The following is a 19998-nucleotide window of genomic DNA, read 5'->3' on the forward strand; positions in this document are numbered from 1 at the left end:
ATAGGAGTGATCACGGGAAAAACAGGAAAACATATGTTTAAGAAACATTTCTGACATAGCTGGTTGGATATTGAGGAAAAGGAAGATAGAGAGTTTAGTGATAATGTAGGTTTACTGAAAAAATGAATAATATCTATCAGTGAAGATAAGAAAACTTACTTGGTAAAACTGTATAATTCAAGAAATGACATATCAAATTTTTGCCGTCTACACTGAACAATATGGGTAATTAATTATGCTCTCTTTTAGGATTGCAAGTAGGGAGACTCTCATAGGTGGTATATTTTAAAATGTGTGTGCAGAGGACTGTTCATAAGTACACTCTCTTCCTCTAGAACCTGAGAAAAAATTTTAAAATTTGCAGGGCAGGTATAGAGACACAGATGTAGAGAATGGACATGAGGACACTGGAGGTGGGGAAGGGGAGGGTGGGACGAACTGGGAGATTAGAACTGACATATATACACTACCATGTGTAAAATAGATAGCTAGTGGGAACCTGCTATAAAGCGCAGGAAGCTCAGCTCTGTGCTCTGTGATGACCTAGATGGGTGGGATGGGGGGGGCATGGGAAGGAGGTCCAAGAGGGAGGGGCTATATCTATACATATAGCTGATTCACTTCGTTGTACAACAGAAACCAACACTACATTGTAAAGCAACTATGCTCCAATTTAAAAAAAAATATGAACCGGACTCTTACTGAAACGTAGATGATGGCAGTGTGAGGTTGTATCTTACCACTTAAGACCGTGTGTGTATCAGATATTTATTTAAGAGACTGAAATGTTTAATGGAATTTTAAAATATATTTTGTTCAATTAATCTTTAAATATTTGCAGTTTAGAAAGCTTAGACTGTAATCACCCACCAGAGACACAGTATCTCATAATAGTTGACAGGGGAGATTCTTTACCCACATATCTGGGTTCAAATACTTCCTGTTGTTTATTAGCTGTGTGATTTAGAGCAAGTGACTTATACTCTCCTTGCTGAAGTTTCTTCATCTGTAAAACAAGAATGATAATAGACAATACTATTATCAGTAGAGTACTGTAATTACAATGAGGAATAAATAATGAAAGTAAACACTAAGAGTGCCCTTAGCAAAGGCTAGTAAGCACTGATCTAAGCATTTGAATACATGTTCTCATTAATTCATTATGAGAAGCCCACAGATTATGTATTATTACCCTATTTACAGATGAGGAAATCATGGTAGAGATGCTGACTGACTTGCCAAGTCAAGAAGCCAGTGTTTGGCAGACTCACTATTTGAACTCAAACAGTCAGGGTTCACTGTCTGTCTTACAACCACTTTATTTCTTGATTCTTTCATGGGTGATTTTATTTTAAGCTTTAAAGGTAGGTGAGCTCACATATGTAAAGTATTTAAATCTTTACATGTATGTCTGGCATTGACTAAGTGCCAGTAAATGTTAGCTGCTTTTCTTACTACTACTCTTTCTACTACAATTTAATAGTTAACCTATGAATGTCAGAAACTGAAGTGCCTGATATACATATAACATCTTATGTGCATAAATGCACAGCATCTTCTCATCAGTATAACTGATACTTTATTAGAGAAGTCTCTGTCACAGCAGCTTGTTACTAGGAACATTCGCTCTCTCTTTTTTTATTTACCTGGCTTATTGTTTGTCTGGTTTACTAGATAATGAACTCCATAAGAGAAGAAAGTTTGTCTACCCTTTTTCTGTTTCATACCCAGCAAAGAGCTGGACACATCATAGGCCCTTAGTAAATATTTGTGATAAACAAAGGTGAACACAATAGAAATAAGAAGAAAAGGATCTTTTTTCCCTTAGTAAATATTTATGATAAACAAAGGTGAACATAATAGAAATAAGAAGAAAAGGATCTTTTTTTTTTCCCTTGGTCACTTGCATAGCCTATCAACAACATTGAAATGAGGACACAGTGCATTATTTTTCCATAACCATTAACAAGGTGACAAGCAGGCCCTTGGCATAAAGAATTTGAGCATAAAAGAGTTGTAAGAGAGGGCTCTCAGGCCCCCTTCATGGTACCATTGCCTTTCTCCCTGGATTGCCTACCTGCTTTGTCTCAAGAGAAGCGTAAGAAGGCAAATATATTTCCTTGAGTCACAGCCAAGATGCAGGTCAGCTCCAGAAAACTATGAAATACCTGCTACAGGAGATTTCTTGGTTTTGGAGGAAAAATATTTGAATTCAAAGAAGAAATTTTTCTTCCTCCAAAAGAGATATGTATACTAATATATTGTGCAGAATAATATAGCACCTACTTACTTACCCTTATAGACTTACAAATCTTATTTCTATTTGAGAGTTAATACTACCAGATAACTTTTCTCCCCTTCATGTTCTCAGCAAGAATAAACCATAAGGAGTATTGATATGTTTATTTTAATATCTGAAACTAGACCCTAGCTTTCAAAGTTTGGGAGCACAGAATTATAAAGAAACATGAACAGGGAATATTTTTTAAAAAGAGTGAAAACCAATGATTTATTAGTGGAAGTTATTTTCTTATATAGAGACCTTTGGAGAAATGAACACAAGAAAGAAGATATGAAACCTTCTTAAATGTCAATTTTTTGGTAAAAAGTAATTTCTTGGTACTGGTTTTCACCTAAGAATGTGTTTGCGATAAGATTTATAAATTGTTTAGGATTGATTGAAAGAGTTGCTCTTAGTCTTATCAAATATATTTTTATCACATATGTATATTTTAATTAATCATGTTATAATTAATATACAGTGTATATTGTGTGAAAGGTCATGCTGTGGACCTAAAATGCATAAGCCATGGTTCTAATCCCCAAAAATGTCATCGGGGCGATATATCAATATAATGCAGAAACGACAGTGTGATTCGTCAGTGAAAACAGTGCTCTTACATGCATTGCATTTTGTTTACCAGCAACAGTTACTCGATTTTGACTCAGTTCACCTGATCACATTTTAATAAATCAGTATAACATACTGATGTCACCTGAATACAGTGTGAAGAATTGTCTGTGACCTCTGATAGCTATATGTTTATAGCTTTAGTCAGTAAAATGATTGCTGTTTTTACCATAGTAGAATTTTAATCTAGATACAGAAATTTAATTCAGAGGGGAAATTTGGTGGAATCATGTAATGAAAAGGAAAGAATGCCAGGGATAGAACCTCAATAGTATCTCTCTGGTTAGAGAAAGAGAAAGAAGATTGATATATTGTAAACAAAGAGACATAATGATTAAACTTTCAATTCTAACCCAGAGCTCTTTCTCTAGTAAATCAAATTAAATACTTATTGCCTTTTTAAAACGGACTTTTCTCTCATCTTAAAATATTTAGTAAAGTAATACTCATTTTAATATACTTACATAGTTCTTATAGTGTACACTCTAATGGTTATGCTTTTTTATGCTACAGTTCACAGAAACTTATGTTTAGTAATTCAAATATGAGCATATAGTGTCATCAATTTTTTAAAATCTAAACAACAGTCATATATGTTACATCATAAAAATATTGAAATATATCAATGAAAATTCAACCAACATATTTTTACAATGTTTGGAACCACAAGGTGCTTTATAGGCTTCTGCTCTTTCTTAACATTCAAATTAATTTTATTTAATTCAAAGCTCCTTTCTTAAATACAGGGGCAACATGTATTTAATTTTATCAATTTAAAATAAAATAATTTTGTGCTTTAATTAGCCATTCTCTTTGTGCAGTATCCTTACTGGATATACTGTAATTATTTGCAAATAGTCCTTACTCCACAATCCATATTGTAAACAGAATTTGAATATGCCCTTTGAAAGGAATGAGGGAATTAATTAAATATATTTCATATATTTTCAAAAATGAACGTCTGCAGCCTAGAAATACCTATGCAAAAAGGACTAGATTTTTTTTTAACTGCAGGTATAATACTTTTGATTTGTTGCAAAAATAAATGAGTTGTGATAAGAGACAGAATGAAATTAGCGTGGTTTTGTACAGCTGTGTCTCACTTCAGAGAATAAATCTATTCTTGAAAATGCAGAAAATTACTTCAAAAAATTAAGCCTTAGTTTAGACATACTAGCAAACCCCACTTTTAAAGGAACATTTGTTTGTGTATGTGTGTGTGTGTGTGTGTGTATCTTTGCTCAGTGCTTTGCATATAGTCAGAAGGGGCAAAACAGCTTTAGGGAAAAAAAACTATAAAATCTTTATTGTGTATATCCAAATCACAAATTTCAAATTTTTCTCAAAAGAGTTTTTATATGGCTCATGTATGAAAGCACTTGTGTATTTACATTGACATAGAAGTGACAAAGCACCTACAGGTTGAGGATGGTATTGGGAGAGATTTTCATAGAATTTCAATATCTAGATTACAAGCTCCATGAGGACAGGTATTGCTTTATGTTTTGATCCCTGAAATGTTCCAAGCCTGTACGTCATACAGAGTGAGCACTCAATATATTCATTATTCTCAGAATACTTTTGTTGAATGAATGGACAGTTTGTAAATGATCACCATGCTTGTTTTAGATAATAAAAATGAGAATGTAGCCAGTTGTAAGTTACTTGTTTGAGGCAGGTAGTGGCAATACCTAATACATAGGTTCCTAAGGCAGTGATATTGTCCTTCAGTAAAATACTTTACTCTTAAGTGCTAAATCAGTGATAAAAGTAAACATCTAACCAAGGTTATTTATACTAAAATATGTTATACTCTTTTATTCTATATACCTCCTTTCTTAAATCATCCTATGATTTACAAAGCATTTCTTCATGAGCTAGATACATAAAGTAATATCAATTTTATTATGACGATTTATTTCACCATTCAATAAACACTTAGTAAATGCTTTCCTTCAGCAGTATGCTAAGTAGTGGGAATAAAATTGTGTACACGTGACTGCCATGGTCCCTGTCCCATGGACATTTCCTCTTGTGACAGAAACAAATAAAAAGCAAGTAAACACATACATTAGCAAAATAAATTTGTCATGTGATAGTGCTTTGAACAAAATTAAAGGAGATTGGGAGTTTGGGGATTGAATGAATCTGTAGTTACAGTGATCAGGGGAGGCACTTTCAAGAAGTAACATTTAAGCTGAGATCTGAAAGCTGCAAGTTCAGCTTAAAAGTGACTTCCCCATTTGTATAGGGTCTAAAATATCTCCAAAGGCAGGCATCTATGCCACTAGGAGGGGGGACAAGGAGAGAGGTTACTACAGCTGTGATGTGCAATAATCACTAGAGTTGGAAATGTTTGCATCGAGTAGTTAATTCCTATTTACCAAAATGGAAACATCCTTATTATGCCAAATAGTTATTATGACGCCCCCATATTTTTTATGTTGTTCAACCAGTGTTTGGGATGTTAAAATAACTGCCTAATAGAAAACAAAGAAATAGAATTTTGATAATACCCAAGCAAGTGCAGTATAAATTTATATATCAAATTTTGACTATATTTCTATTTTTTATTTGATTTCTTTATTTTATACATGTTTCCCAGGATAGTCCACTGGTCTTACAGTCTGACAGGAATGTAACAGTGAATGCAAGAAATCACATGGGGCAGTTAACGGGACAGCTGACAGTAGGTGAGTGCTTTGGGGTAAAGATTGCACATACCATCTTACTCCATTTAAAACTCTGTGGTTGTTTAAATTGGGAAACGCAAAAGTATATTATTTCTCTAATATATATTTAGGCATCCTATTCCAGCCCAATTAGCTTGCACATGATTTGATTTGTCATAGGCTAGTTATGGTCATTGTTACTATTGTCACTGTGTTATTGTGAGACTGAATTACATACATTTTGCTGTTATTACACTTGAATTATGAAATGTACCACTTTCCTAACAATATCTCCCTAGTATATGTTAAATTATAGTAAATAGGCTAAAACAAACATGAGATGTAACACCTATGTATCCTTTGTTCTAAACAAATAATTTACTAATTATTATCTGCTTATAAAATTAGAAAAAATAATACAGTAATTGAATATAAAAAATCTTAACATTGATCAATTACTTATAAATTTGATGTTGAAATTATATATATCTTAAGGTTTATAGGGTGTAGAAGTTGTAAATGTAAATTTATGATAAAATATTACTAATGTTTTCTCATATTGTCAAAAAATTAATTTAGAGATTCGTTAGTGGCATTATTATTTGACTTAATTTTTATAAGAAAAAGGAAATTAAAAGTCAATTGTAATTATGTAAAATGCTACAAAGACTTGATTTGTGTGTAATTGCTAAAATATTTTTGAAATACTGTATTTTTCTGTGGGAAAATTACCTAATACTTACTGATATTGTGTATGTATGATAGTATATTATGAAGAGTAAATTGCAATTTTGAGGGCTGAGTTATCCTTATCTTGAGAAATTAATCATCTACTGCAAATGTATGTTTCCAGTATTTCTAATTAAATTACAAAAGAGTATGACATATGAAATGTGAGATTTATAAACATGAACTTGATTCTGTCCACATATTTCTAGGTATATGAAACACTTTTTGATGTTACTCGCTTTAATGAAGCCAAAAGTGAAACTTATATTGTGGCATATGTGTATTTTGAAAAAATATAATTGCATTTTATTTATAATAATTAAATTTTATTTTGCATTTTCTTTACATTATAAAAGTTGGTCAGTAGATATCTATCAATTGCTATATTTGATAGTATTTTGTGACATGATATCAATTACAAGGGGGGGCTATAGACAAATGGATTAAAAATTAGAGAGAAGAAATATGTCTATGGACACAGAACTGATTCAGAAGCACCAGGCACTTAATTTAAATGTCCATGTCAATTTACTATTGCTATGTTGGAACTGCAGAAACAGACCTAAACTGGGCAGATTTTCCATATCATAATTTTTTTAATGTTGAGAACTCTTTAGCTAGATAGAACTTTATTCTGCATTCTTTTCTTGGTTAAAAAAAAAACAAATGTCTGTAGTGGAAATGCCAACCTGTAAATTAAACACACAAAGACCATATACCAATGTCCACTGTCACATGCAATCACTACATAACTACTGTACTACCTATAGAGCAAAGCGGCTGTTTGATTTTATGAAGGATAATCAAATACCATTTACATTTTGCTACCTGCTTTCCTGCAGTAAATATAAAGAATAATATTATTGTGCTTGTGTTTTCAACCACTGTTCCAAGTTGATTTTAACGTAGAATCAATATTTGCCAATTACACAAAAAGAAAGAGAGAAGAATGAAGAGAAACAGAAAGGGTGATAAGTTAGGGAGAAAGATTAAGCTTAGTTTTAAATGAAGCAAATCTATTTAATGATGCAGCAGCTTATTTCTGTGGATGGAAACATACTCATTCCAGTGAGGTTTAAGCTGAAAACTATTTAATATCCTGGTCCTCTGAGTGTACTGTTCGTGACCTCCATCTTTTCACTGCTTTGTATTTTTCAACAAACATACAGAGAACAAAGGAAGAAGTAGATAAAGGGGAGTAGGGCAGGGATAGTGTATTCATTTTTGGAGTCAAACCATATGGGACTCCAAAACAATAATTATCTCTTGGAGACTCACTTTTCTCATCTCTAAAATAGAGATACGGACATTTATTTAGAATCATACGTAAGAATTGGGGCAATTTCAGTGTCTGCAAATCTTAGGCAATTAAATCTCAAATTAGTTATTATTTGGATGATGGTGATTGTAATTTCTGGTATCACTTAAGTTACAAATACATTGCTATCATGTGAAAGATTTCATGATCCTTTTCTATCCAATGTGTCTCTGGGATAGTAGTTGAGGAATACATGCTGGATTATAATACTGTTGCAAAGATATACTACAAATCACATCACAGAAAGTGTGCCTGATATGTGGATAATGTTTTAATCATGTCATGATAAAATTATCTTTAGGTAGAATTTGAAGAGATAAATGGATGAATTCAAGCTATGTATTCAGTCGGGATTCATTTTTACTTATATTGACATAAAGTAACTGTTTTAAACCTCTTTTCCTTTTTCATTCTTTCAGTTTTTGTTTAGGGGCATGGTCTTGATTATACTTTAGGCATGACATTACTTTGCAATATTTAAAAAAATATACTACCGCAAAATAGACTAATATTTATGGAAATTAAATTCAGTTATTCTTCACTGTCTAGGTAAAAAAATTCTAATTTCTACCCTAAATCTATCAATCACTATTAGGAAAGTATAGTCAATTCTACCAATGTGACAGGCTTTGAATATTTTTCCACATTTTATTTTCATTGTAAATGGGAAAAGAAAATTTCCCTTATCAGTAGCTACTTGTAACGTTTTTCTCAAAAATACATATAAGATTGTTCAGCCAAGCAAATATCCACTCCCCTTGTACTCTGCCCTTCTATTTTTGTTTACAAGCTTACCTTCCTACTGATTCAATTCTCAGGGATATGTGTAGTCCAAGGCCTAGGCAGACTGGTGTGTTAATTCTAATCCAAACTCACACTCAGTATATGACACCAGATTATTTACAATCCAATAAAGGCAAAGAAAATATTTTATATATATGCCAGCTCAGACATAATCAAAACTAAAACTAAACATTTTTAGAATTTGGGTAAATTTAAAAAATGACAAATGTTGTTGTATGCTTAAAGTTCCAGGCTTTACATAAATTTCTGATAATATCAGAATCTCTCCATGAAATTTAAGAGTCTAATTTCTTTTTTGTTTTTTGAGTCTCATTTGTTTTATTTTTTATTTATTTATTTTTAACATCTTTATTGGAGCATAATTGCTTTAAAATGGTGTGTTAGTTTCTGCTTTATAACAAAGTAAATCAGGTATACATATACATATGTTCCGATATCTCTTCCCTCTTGAGTCTCCCTCCCTCCCACCCTTCCTATCCCACCCCTCTAGGTGGTCACAAAGCACCTAGCTGATCTCCCTGTGCTATGAGGCTGCTTCCTACTAGCTATCAATTTTACGTTTCATAGTGTATATATGTCCATGACACTCTCTCACTTTGTCCCACCTTACCCTTCACCCTCCCCATATCCTCAAGTCTATTCTCTAGTAGGTCTGTGTCTTTATTCCCGGCTTGCCCCTAGGTTCTTCATGAACTTTGTTTTTTTTTTTCTTAGATTCCATATATATGTGTTAGCATACGGTATTTGTTTTTCTCTTTCTGACTTACTTCACTCTGTATGACAGACTCTAGGTCCATCCACCTCACTACAATTAACTCAATTTTGTTTCTTTTTATGGCTGACTAATATTCCATTGCATATATGTGCCACATCTTCTTTATCCATTCATCTATTGATGGACACTTAGGTTGCTTCCATGTCCTGGCTATTGTAAATAGAGCTGCAATGAACATTTTGGTACATGACTCTTTTTGAATGATGGTTTTCTTAGGGTATTTGCCCAGTAGTGGGATTGCTGGGTCATATGGTAGTTCTATTTTTAGTTTTTTAAGGAACCTTCATACTGTTCTCCATAGTGGCTGTATCAATTTACATTCGCACCAACAGTGCAAGAGGGTTCCCTTTTCTCCACACCCTCTCCAGCATTTATTGTTTGTAGATTTTTTGATGATGGCCATTCTGACCAGTATGAGGTGATCCCTCATTGTAGTATTGATTTGCATTTCTCTAATGATTAGTGATGTTGAGGATCCTTTCATGTGTTTGTTGGCAATCTGTATATCTTCTTTGGAGAAATGTCTATTTAGGTCTTCTGCCCATTTTTGGATTGGATTGTTTGTTTTTTTGATATTGAGCTGCTTGTAAATTTTGGAGATTAATCCTTTGTCAGTTGCTTCATTTGCAAATATTTTCTCCCATTCTGAGGGTTGTCTTTTCGTTTTGTTTATGGTTTCCTTTGCTGTGCAAAAGCTTTTAAGTTTCATTAGGTCCCATTTGTTTATTTTTGTTTTTTACTCCCATTTCTCGAGGAGGTGGATCAAAAAGGATCTTGCTGTGATTTATGTCATAGGGTGTTCTGCCTATGTTTTCCTCTAAGAGTTTGATAGTATCTGGCCTTACATTTAGGTCTTTAATCCTTTTGAGTTTATTTTTGTGTATGGTGTTAGGGAGTGTTCTAATTTCATACTTCTACATGTACCTATCCAGTTTTCCCAGCACCACTTATTGAAGAGGCTGTCTTTTCTCCACTGTATATTCTTGCCTCCTTTATCAAAGATAAGGTGACCATATGTGCGTGGGTTTATCTCTGGGCTTTCTATCCTGTTCCATTGATCTATATTTCTGTTTTTGTGCCAGTACCATACTGTCTTGATTACTGTAGCTTTGTACTATAGTCTGTAGTCAGGGAGCCTGATTCCTCCAGTTCCGTTTTTCTTTCTCAAGATTGCTTTAGCTATTCGGTATCTTTTGTGTTTCCATGCAAGTTGTGAAATTTTTTGTTCTATTTCTGTGAAAAATGCCAGTGGTAGTTTGATAGGGATTGCATTGAATCTGTAGATTGCTTTGGGTAGTAGAGTCATTTTCACAATGTTGATTCTTCCAATCCAAGAACATGGTATAACCTCTCCATCTATTTGTATCACCTTTAATTTCTTTCATCAGTGTCTTATAATTTTCTGCATACAGGTCTTTTGTCTCCTTAGGTAGGTTTATTCCTATATATTTTGTTCTTTTTGTTGCAGTGGTAAATGGGAGTGTTTCCTTAATTTCACTTTCAGATTTTTCATCATTAGTGTATAGGAATGCAAAAGATTTCTGTGCATTAATTTTGTGTCCTGCTACTTTACCAAATTCATTGATTAGCTCTAGCATCTTTAAGATTTTCTGGTAGCATCTTTAGGATTCGCTATGTATAGTATCATGTCATCTGCAAACAGTGACAACTTTATTTCTTCTTTTCCGATTTGGATTCCTTATATTTCTTTTTCTTCTCAGATTACTATGGCTAAAACTTCCAAAACTATGTTGAATAATAGTGGTGAGAGTGGGCAGCCTTGTCTTGTGCCTGATCTTAGTGGAAATGGCTTCAGTTTTTCACAATTGAGGACAATGTTGGCTGTGGGTTTGTCATATATGGCCTTTATTATGTTGAGGAAAGTTCCCTCTATGCCTACTTTCTGCAGGCTTTTATCATAAATGGGTGTTGAATTTTCTCGAAAGCTTTCTCTGCATCTATTGAGATGATCATATGGTTTTTCTCCTTCAGTTTTTTAATATGGTGTATCACGTTGATTGATTTGCGTATATTGAAAAATCCTTGCATTCCTGGGATAAACCCCACTTGATCATGGTGTATGATCTTTTTAATGTGCTGTTGGATTCTGTTTGCTGGTATTTTGTTGAGGATTTTTGCATCTATGTTCATCAGCAATATTGGCCTATAGTTTTCTTTCTTTGTGACATCTTTGTCTGGTTTTGGTATCAGGGTGATGGTGGCCTCATAGAATGAGTTTGGGAGTGTTCCTCCCTCTGCTATGTTTTGGAAGAGTTTGAGAGGGATAGGTGTTAGCTCTTCTCTAAATGTTTGATAGAATTCGCCTGTGAAGCCATATGGTCCTGGGCTTTTGTTTGTTGGAAGATTTTTAATCACAGTTTCAATTTCAGTGCTTGTGGTTGGTCTGTTCATATTTTCTATTTCTTCCTGGTTCAGTCTGGGAAGGTTGTGCATTTCTAAGAATTTGTCCATTTCTTCCACGTTGTCCATTTTATTGGCATATAGTTGCTTGTAGTAATCTCTCATGATCCTTTATATTTCTGCAGTGTCGGTTGTTACTTCTCCTTTTTCATTTCTAATTCTATTAGTTTGAGTCTTCTCCCTTTTTTTCTTGATGAGTCTGGCTCATGGTTTATCAATTTTGTTTATCTTCTCAAAGAACCAGGTTTTAGTTTTATTGATCTTTGCTATCATTTCCTTCCTTTCTTTTTCATTTATTTCTGATCTGATCTTTATGATTTCTTTCCTTCTGCTAAATTTGGGGTTTTTTTGTTCTTCTTTCTCTAATTGCTTTAGGTGTAAGGTTAGGTTGTTTATTTGAGATGTTTCTTGTTTCTTAAGGTAGGATTGTATTGCTATAAACTTCCCTCTTAGAACTGCTTTTGCTGCATCCCATAGGTTTTGGGTTGTCATGTTTTAATTGTCATTTGTTTCTACGTATTTTTTGATTTCCTCTTTGATTTCTTCAGTGATCTCTTGGTTATTAAATAGTGTATTGTTTAGCCTCCATGTGTTTGTATTTTTTACAGATTGTTTTTCTTGTAATTGATATCTAGTCTCATAGCGTTGTGGTCAGAAAAGATACTTGATACGATTTCAATTTTCTTGAATTTACCAAGGCTTGATTTGTGACCCAAGATATGATCTATCCTGGAGAATTTTCCATGAGCACTTGAGAAGAATGTGTATTCTGTTGTTTTTAGATGAAATGTCCTATAAATATCAATTAAGTCCATCTGGTTTAATGTATCATTTAAAGCTTGTGTTTCCTTATTTATTTTCATTTTGGATGATCTCTCCATTGGTGAAAGTGGGGTGTTAAAGTCCTCTACTATGATTGTGTTACTGTCGATTTCCCCTTTTATGGCTGTTAGCATTTGCCTTATGTATTGAGGTGCTCCTATGTTGGGTGCATAAATATTTACAATTGTTATATCTTCTTCTTGAATTGATCCCTTGATCATTATGTAGTGTCCTTCTTTGTCTCTTGTAATAGTCTTTGTTTTAAAGTCTATTTTGTCTGATATGAGAATTGCTACTCCAGCTTTCTTTTGATTTCCATTTGCATAGGATATCTTTTTCCATCCCCTTACTTTCAGTCTGTATGTGTCCCTAGGTCTGAAGTGGGTCTCTTGTAGACAGCATATATACGGGTCTTGTTTTTGTATCCATTCAGCTAGTCTATGTCTTTTGGTTGGAGCATTTAATCCATTTACATTTAAGGTAATTATCGATATGCATGTTCCTATTACCATTTTCTTAATTGTTTTGGGTTTATTATTGTAGGTCTTTTCCTTCTCTTGTGTTTCCTGCCTAGAGAAGTTCCTTTAGCATTTGTTGTAAAGCTGCTTTGGTGGTGCTGAATTCTCTTAGCTTTTGCTTGTCTGTAAAGGTTTTAATTTCTCCATCAAATCTGAATGAGATCCTTGCTGGGTAGAGTAATCTTGGTTGTAGGTTTTTCTCCTTCATCACTTTAAATATGTCCTGCCACTTCCTTCTGGCTTGCACAGTTTCTTCTGAAAGATCAGCTATTAACCTTATGGGGATTCCCTTGTGTGTTATTTGCTGTTTTTCCCTTGCTGCTTTTAATATTTTTTCATTGTATTTAATTTTTGATAGTTTGATTAGTATGTATGTGTCTTGGCATGTTTCTCCTTGGATTTATCCTGTATGGGACTCTCTGTGCTTCCTGGACTTGATTAACTATTTCCTTTCCCATATTAGGGAAATTTTCAACTATCATCTCTTCAAAAATTTTCTCAGTCCCTTTCTTTTTCTTTTCTTCTTCTGGGACCCCTATAATTCGAATGTTGTTGCATTTAATGTTGTCCCAGAGGTCTCTGAGACTGTCCTCAATTCTTTTCACTCTTTTTTCTTTATTCTGCTCTGCAGTAATTATTTCCACTATTTTATCTTCCAGGTCACTTGTCCGTTCTTCTGCCTCAGTTATTCTGCTATTGATCCCTTGTAGAGAATTTTTAATTTCATTTATTGTGCTGTTCATCACTGTTTGTTTGCTCTTTAGCTCTTCTAGGTCCTTGTTAAATATTTCTTGTATTTTCTCTATTCTATTTCCAAGATTTTGTATTATCTCTACTATCATTATTCTGAATTCTTTTTCAGGTAGACTGCCTATTTCCTCTTCATTTATTACATCTGGTGGGTTTTTGCCTTGCTCCTTCATCTGCTGTGTGTTTCTCTGTCTTCTCATTTGCCTTAAATTTGCAGTCTCCTTTTCACGGGCTGCAGGTTTGTAGTTCCCGTTGTTTTTGGTGTCTGCCCCCAGTGGCTAAGGTTGGTTCAGTGGGTTGTGTAGGCTTCCTGGTGGAGGGGACTAGTGCCTGTGTTCTGGTGGATGAGGCTGGATCTTGTCTTTCTGGTGGGCAGGTCCACGTCTGGTGGTGTGTTTTGGGGTGTCTGTGGCCTTATTATGATTTTAGGCAGCCTCTGTGCTAATGGGTGGGGTTGTGTTCCTATCTTGCTAGTTGTTTGGCATAGGGTGTCCAGCACTGTAGCTTGCTGGTCATTGAGTGGAGCTGGGTCTTGGTGTTGAGATGGATATCTCTGGGAGATTTTCACCGTCTGATATTATGTGGATCTGGGAAGTCTCTTGTGGACCAATGTCCTGAACTTGGCTCTCCCACCTCAGAGGCACAGCCCTAATGCCTGGCTGGAGCACCAAGAGCCTGTCCTCCACACAGCTCAGAATAAAAGGGAGAAAAAATAGAAAGAAAGAAAGAAGTTAAAATAAAATAAAATGAAGTAAAATAAAATAAAATAAAGTTATTAAAATAAAAAATAAAAAATAATTATTTAAGAAAACATTTTTTTAAAGTAATAAAAAAAAAAAAGGACAGATAGAACCCTAGGACAAATGGTAGAAGTAAAGCTATAAGACAAAATCACACACAGAAGCATACACATACACACTCACAAAAAGAGAAAGTGGGAAAAAATATATATATATTGTTGCTCCCAAAGTCCACCTCCTCAATTTGGGATGATTCATTGTCTATTCAGGTATTCCACAGATGCAGGTACATCAAGTTGATCGTGGAGGTTTAATCCACTGCTCCTGAGGCTGCTGGGAGGGATTTCCCTTTCCCTTCTTTGTTCGCACAGCTCCCGGGGTTCAGCTTTGGATTTGGACCCGCCTCTGCATGTAGGTCGCCTGAGGGCGTCTGTTCTTCGCTCAGACAGGACGGGGTTAAAGAGCAGCTGCTTCGGGAGCTCTGGCTCACTCAGGCCGGGGGGAGGGAAGGGTATGGATGCGGGGCAAGCCTGCAGCGGCATAGGCTGGCGTGACATTGCACCAGCCTGAGACCCGCCATGCTTTCTCCCAGGGAGGTTGTCCCTGGATCGCGGGACCCTGGCAGTGGCGGGCTGCACAGGCTCCAAGTAGGGAAGGTGGGGATAGTGACCTGTGCTTGCTCACAGGCTTCTTGGTGGCGGCAGCAGCAGCCTTAGCATTTCATGCCCATCTCTGGGGTCCGCGCTGATAGCCACGGCTCGCGCCCGTCTCTGGAGCTCCTTTAAGCGGCGCTCTGAATCCCCTCTCCTCGTGCACCAGGAAACAAAGAGGCAGGAAAAAGTCTCTTGTCTCTTCGGCAGGTCCAGACTTTTCCCGGACTCTCTCCTGGCTAGCTGTGGTGCACTAGCCCCTTCAGGCTGTGTTCACGCTGCCAACCCCAGTCCTCTCCCTGCGATCTGACCGAAGCCCAAGCCTCAGCTCCCAGCCCCGCCCACCCCGGCGGTTGAGCAGACAAGCCTCTCGGGCTGGTGAGCGCTGCTCGGCGCCGAGCCTCTGTGCGGGAATCTCTCTGCTTTGCCCGCTGCACCCCTGTGGCTGCGCTCTCCTCCATGGCTCCGAAGCTCCCCCCTCCACCACCCGCAGTCTCCGCCTGCGAAGGGGCTTCTAGTGTGTGCAAACCTTTCCTCCTTCACGGCTCCCTCCCACTGGTGCAGGTCCCGTCCCTATTCTTTGTCTCTGTTTTTTCTTTTTTCTTTTGCCCTACCCAGGTATGTGGGGAGTTTCTTGCCTTTGGGGAGGTCTGAGGTCTTCTGCCAGCGTTCAGTGGGTGTGCTGTAGGAGCTGTTCCACATTTAGATGTATTTCTGACGTATTTGTGGGAAGGAAGATGATCTCCGCTTCTTACTCTTCCACCATCTTGAAGCTCCTCCAAGACTCTTAATTTCTTATGACCTTCATAGCATAGAAGATCAGTGAACTCAAGATTCTTCTTACAAATTTCTCTTCTTAGAATAAAGCTGAAAGATAGGTATCGCATTGTTTGGGGTAAGTGGTTAAAGAAAGTACAGAATCCCAGGAGTTCAGACTCCTTGAAAACCAACAAGAACTTAATTCAGAATCATTCTCCAGGTCAAATTTTCTATTTTTCAATCTGTAATTACTATGCTAGCAGGACATTCCTTTTTTATATAAGTGGCAAAAACAGTGTGTGATATTAAGTGTTATATGTTCCTATGTGTTGATAGTATGATATTTTATATTTTTCAGGACATTTCCATCAAATAATTTATATAAAATATGTGAATTATGCACCATTATTGTGAAGCTTATTATAGTCTCTTAGGAAACTGCTACAATGTGATATATAGAATAAAAATCGTTTCCTTAGGGAAGTGCAGATGAAATATTGTCATGTAGTTTTGATATAGACATTGTTCATAATACTGATAATAGTGATAATTAATGCTGTAGTAATTAGATTTGCTAAAAATGTAATAACCTTTCCCACAGTATGATGCAGATAATGAGTTATCTTTTATTTAACAATAATATTACATTGATCGATAATAGAAAATATTTAAACTACTTTCATAAGTAGTTTAAACAATATAAATGTTGATTTCAGCAAAACAATTCAGGTTTTCAGTAACTCTTAGCCAATTTGATTAAGTTATGAAAATTATATGTTGCTTTTTCTTACATTCCATTACAAAGCATTGTTTATCTTTGAAAAAGCAATGGCTGAAAAGTAATAAGATTTTTTTTCCCTTCTCTTATGCCTTCTGTCATCAGTCTATAACTGGAGGATAAAAGTAAAAGGAAGATAAATTGAAAAGTTGAACAAGGAATGATAGTAATGTGTAGAAGTAGTTTTTGTTTTTAATTCTTTTTATTTGGTAGCTCCCGCATTTAAATTTCAGTCACAATCAATGATGGTTGAGAAACCTGGCATGGCTGTTATGTGGTCCTGTGTCATAAACATGATAAGTTCCACGATGCCGTGTCTATCATTATCCCAGTAAAACATTAAGACTAATTGTGTATTAAATAATTGTAATGTCATTGTTCTAAAATTTTACTTTTAAAATGTGTTTAAAATCACAACCATATGCTTCAAATGGAATCTCATATGTCATCATAATTTTCCTTGTTGAGTGCTCAACACATTTAGGAGAATCAATTAACTCCTAGGAACTGCTAGCTATTATTGTCTTTGATATTCTTAATTCCATTTATCAAAAATCAGTGACATACCAAATTATATAAAAACCTTAATTACAATCAATAACTCCTCATTTTTTCTTTCTTCCATACTTCTTCAGTACCCAAAGTCATGGTTGTCTTAATGTAATAAGAAAGAATGTTATTTGCAAGAAGTTAAACAAAGTATTTACATTTAGTGCTAGTTTTCTTTTCATATTTCATATTTTGAGGATTAAACACCATATAATAATGAAAACAGTTATGGACAGCTTCTGCAGCAGGGTCAACTATGGTTTCTTCTGAAGTCTGAGCCGCTTTCCTTCGTCACCTTAAGGGGATTTATGAGGGAGCTGGACAGGGAGTGGGACATACAAGCAGCCTATGTGCCCGAAGAGAGGTGTCAGTACCGGTCCTTTGCCTTTTCCAGGGGCTGTCGATCAGCTACACACTTAAAAATCAAATTTGTTTTATTCTTCTTTAGAGAAGATGAGCTTGGTAAACAATCCTCACATTAGGATTCTGTAAGGCAAATATATTTTTATTTGTTTTCTTACCATTTTGGGTCAATATGCACGAATAATACAGTCTATAGTATGAAACAATCACTTGTGATATACATTAAGTTTATAAGGAGATAAGTAAAAATGGACTAACATACAAAATTACGTTAAAATTAATACATTGTTTATCCGTAGGAAAGCTATTTGTATCCTATCGAGAGATTGATTAAACTGCATTGACCTTCCCTGTAGTAAAGGTGTAAAGGGAAATGTGACTAATGACATGATCCCACTATATTTAAGGAGAAAACATATAAACATCTTATGGGAAACCAGGTATTTTTCCTCATATACACTGAACAAGTTACAATAGTTTAACAGAAAGAAAACGAGATGATATATTGTAGACTATTTTTAGCAACTCTATATCAAAAGAAGCATTGGGTCTGCTAATACTCTGGCAGAATGCTTTAAAGAAGGCTGAGAACACAACAGCAAAATGCAGTTAGATAAAATCATTGTAGGGGGCAAGAAATAAAACATGTTTACTGGTTCAACTTAATTCAACGATGAGAATCTAGATTTATCTGCAAGAAATCATATGTGTGTCTTCTAAATATTCCTTAATTGACATATACTTTCATCCAGGCTTATTATTGGTCAGATGAAGTGAGAGCCCAAATAGTTAGTGATTGTTGCTGGCTCTTTTCATTTCATAAAGTGAACCGATGATAAAATTGACATCCTTTAGTAAAAACTGAAAACCCTAAGTCTCTTAACTGTGCTGATGCCTCTGCCCACCTCAGTACATCCCCCAACATCCAAGACAGACAGACAGACAGACAGACACACACACACACACACACACACACACACACAGCACACAGGCCTCCCCGAAGAACTGGTACAAGGAAAGTACTGGGAAGCAAAGCCAGTACAACTTTAAAAAACATTTCTAAGTCTACTACCACACACAGCAGGCTTCGTTGACACATGAGCATTTTATTTCATGCGATATGCTACAAACTAATTTGTCTTGAAGCTTTTCCAAAAATCTTTGCTAGTCACCTATCATGGCAAAATAAAAACTCAGTAACGCAAGCAGTGAGTAAAATCACATAATTTTAAGGGAACTGTTACTATTAAGAATTTAATATACACTTAGTGTGTATTAGATTGTTGAAACCACTGAGCATGTTTTTAATGTTCCACAGACTTAAGTTAATCTATATATCCAAAGATTTCACCATATCAGACACAAATCATGCTTGCTAGAAAGGCATTTTTATTGTGACTAATTACTAAGAGATGTTTAAGAAACCAAAAAAATCAGAGCATAAGTTCAATGAAAATTATCTTTAAAATATAGGAATATATCGATTTTCCCTAATACTATTATGAAGATAATCATACAAATTATGTAATATATCAAAATGTTGTAGAAGGGTATGTTCACCTAGAAATCATAATTTCCTCAGAAACTAGTTTTAGGAAGAAATTATATTTTTATAGTTAATAACAGATTCAGGAGCCAGCTAAATCCTAGATGTGTCCCTTCCAACTCTGTGACCTTATGCAAGTTACTCAGGGCATCCTCTCCAAGCTTCCGTGGGGATAATACAAGCACTCGTCTTATACAGCAGATGTGAGAATTAAATAAGTGAATATATGTGAAGTGCTAGGAACACTTCCTGGAGCATAGTATGCATTATGTATATGTTAGTAATTGTAAATTTTATTAGATCTACCTGTAAATAATTCTGTACACTTGACCAAGCCTCTGGGTTTTATTTTCCTTATCTATAAAATAAATATTATATGAGACTGTCTCCATGGTTCTTTGCTGTTCCAAGTCTAAAAGTGAAAAATTATTTTTTTACCTTTAAAGAAAGAAATTGGTTGATAAATCCTCTGGTCCATTAAATTCCCCATATTCCACACTCCTGACAAAAATGACATCTAATTTGATTATTGACATCTTAGCCCCAAATTATAAGTACATATTTTTCATTTAAAATGAAGAATGCAAATAAGCACAGCTAAATCAGCATATTATGTTTTCATTCTTTCATCAAATTTTGGCTTATAAAAAAGTTTTTTTTAATGAAAGCTAATCTACAAAATAATTCATCAAGTGCAATCAGCTTATTTTTGTCAATACTAAACATCAGCATGTTTTTTCCCTAAATGAATGGAGAAAACTGTAGATGAGGGTTTTATAATAAATATTTAAAGACCCCTAAAGTGACATGTAATCTTGCATTAAAGCAGTTACTGTGAACACCTGGGAATCACTTAATTGACTGCAGATGTGGTGTAGGACATACAAAAAGTA

The 19998-nt window shown here is 35.0% G+C and overlaps 1 protein-coding gene across 2 annotated transcripts in view; it reads left to right on the forward strand.

The window, feature by feature from the left end:
* SGCZ (sarcoglycan zeta) overlaps positions 1-19998 on the forward strand; it is a 902846-nt gene that overhangs the window by 802594 nt on the left and 80254 nt on the right. For both annotated transcript variants that reach the window (XM_036838469.1, XM_036838470.1), the window contains one exon: positions 5517-5604. In XM_036838469.1, coding sequence (XP_036694364.1) covers positions 5517-5604 — 88 coding nt within the window. The remainder of the gene's footprint in view (positions 1-5516; positions 5605-19998) is intronic.

This window comes from Balaenoptera musculus, chromosome 21, assembly GCF_009873245.2.
Source record: "Balaenoptera musculus isolate JJ_BM4_2016_0621 chromosome 21, mBalMus1.pri.v3, whole genome shotgun sequence".
NCBI classification, from domain to species: domain Eukaryota; kingdom Metazoa; phylum Chordata; class Mammalia; order Artiodactyla; family Balaenopteridae; genus Balaenoptera; species Balaenoptera musculus.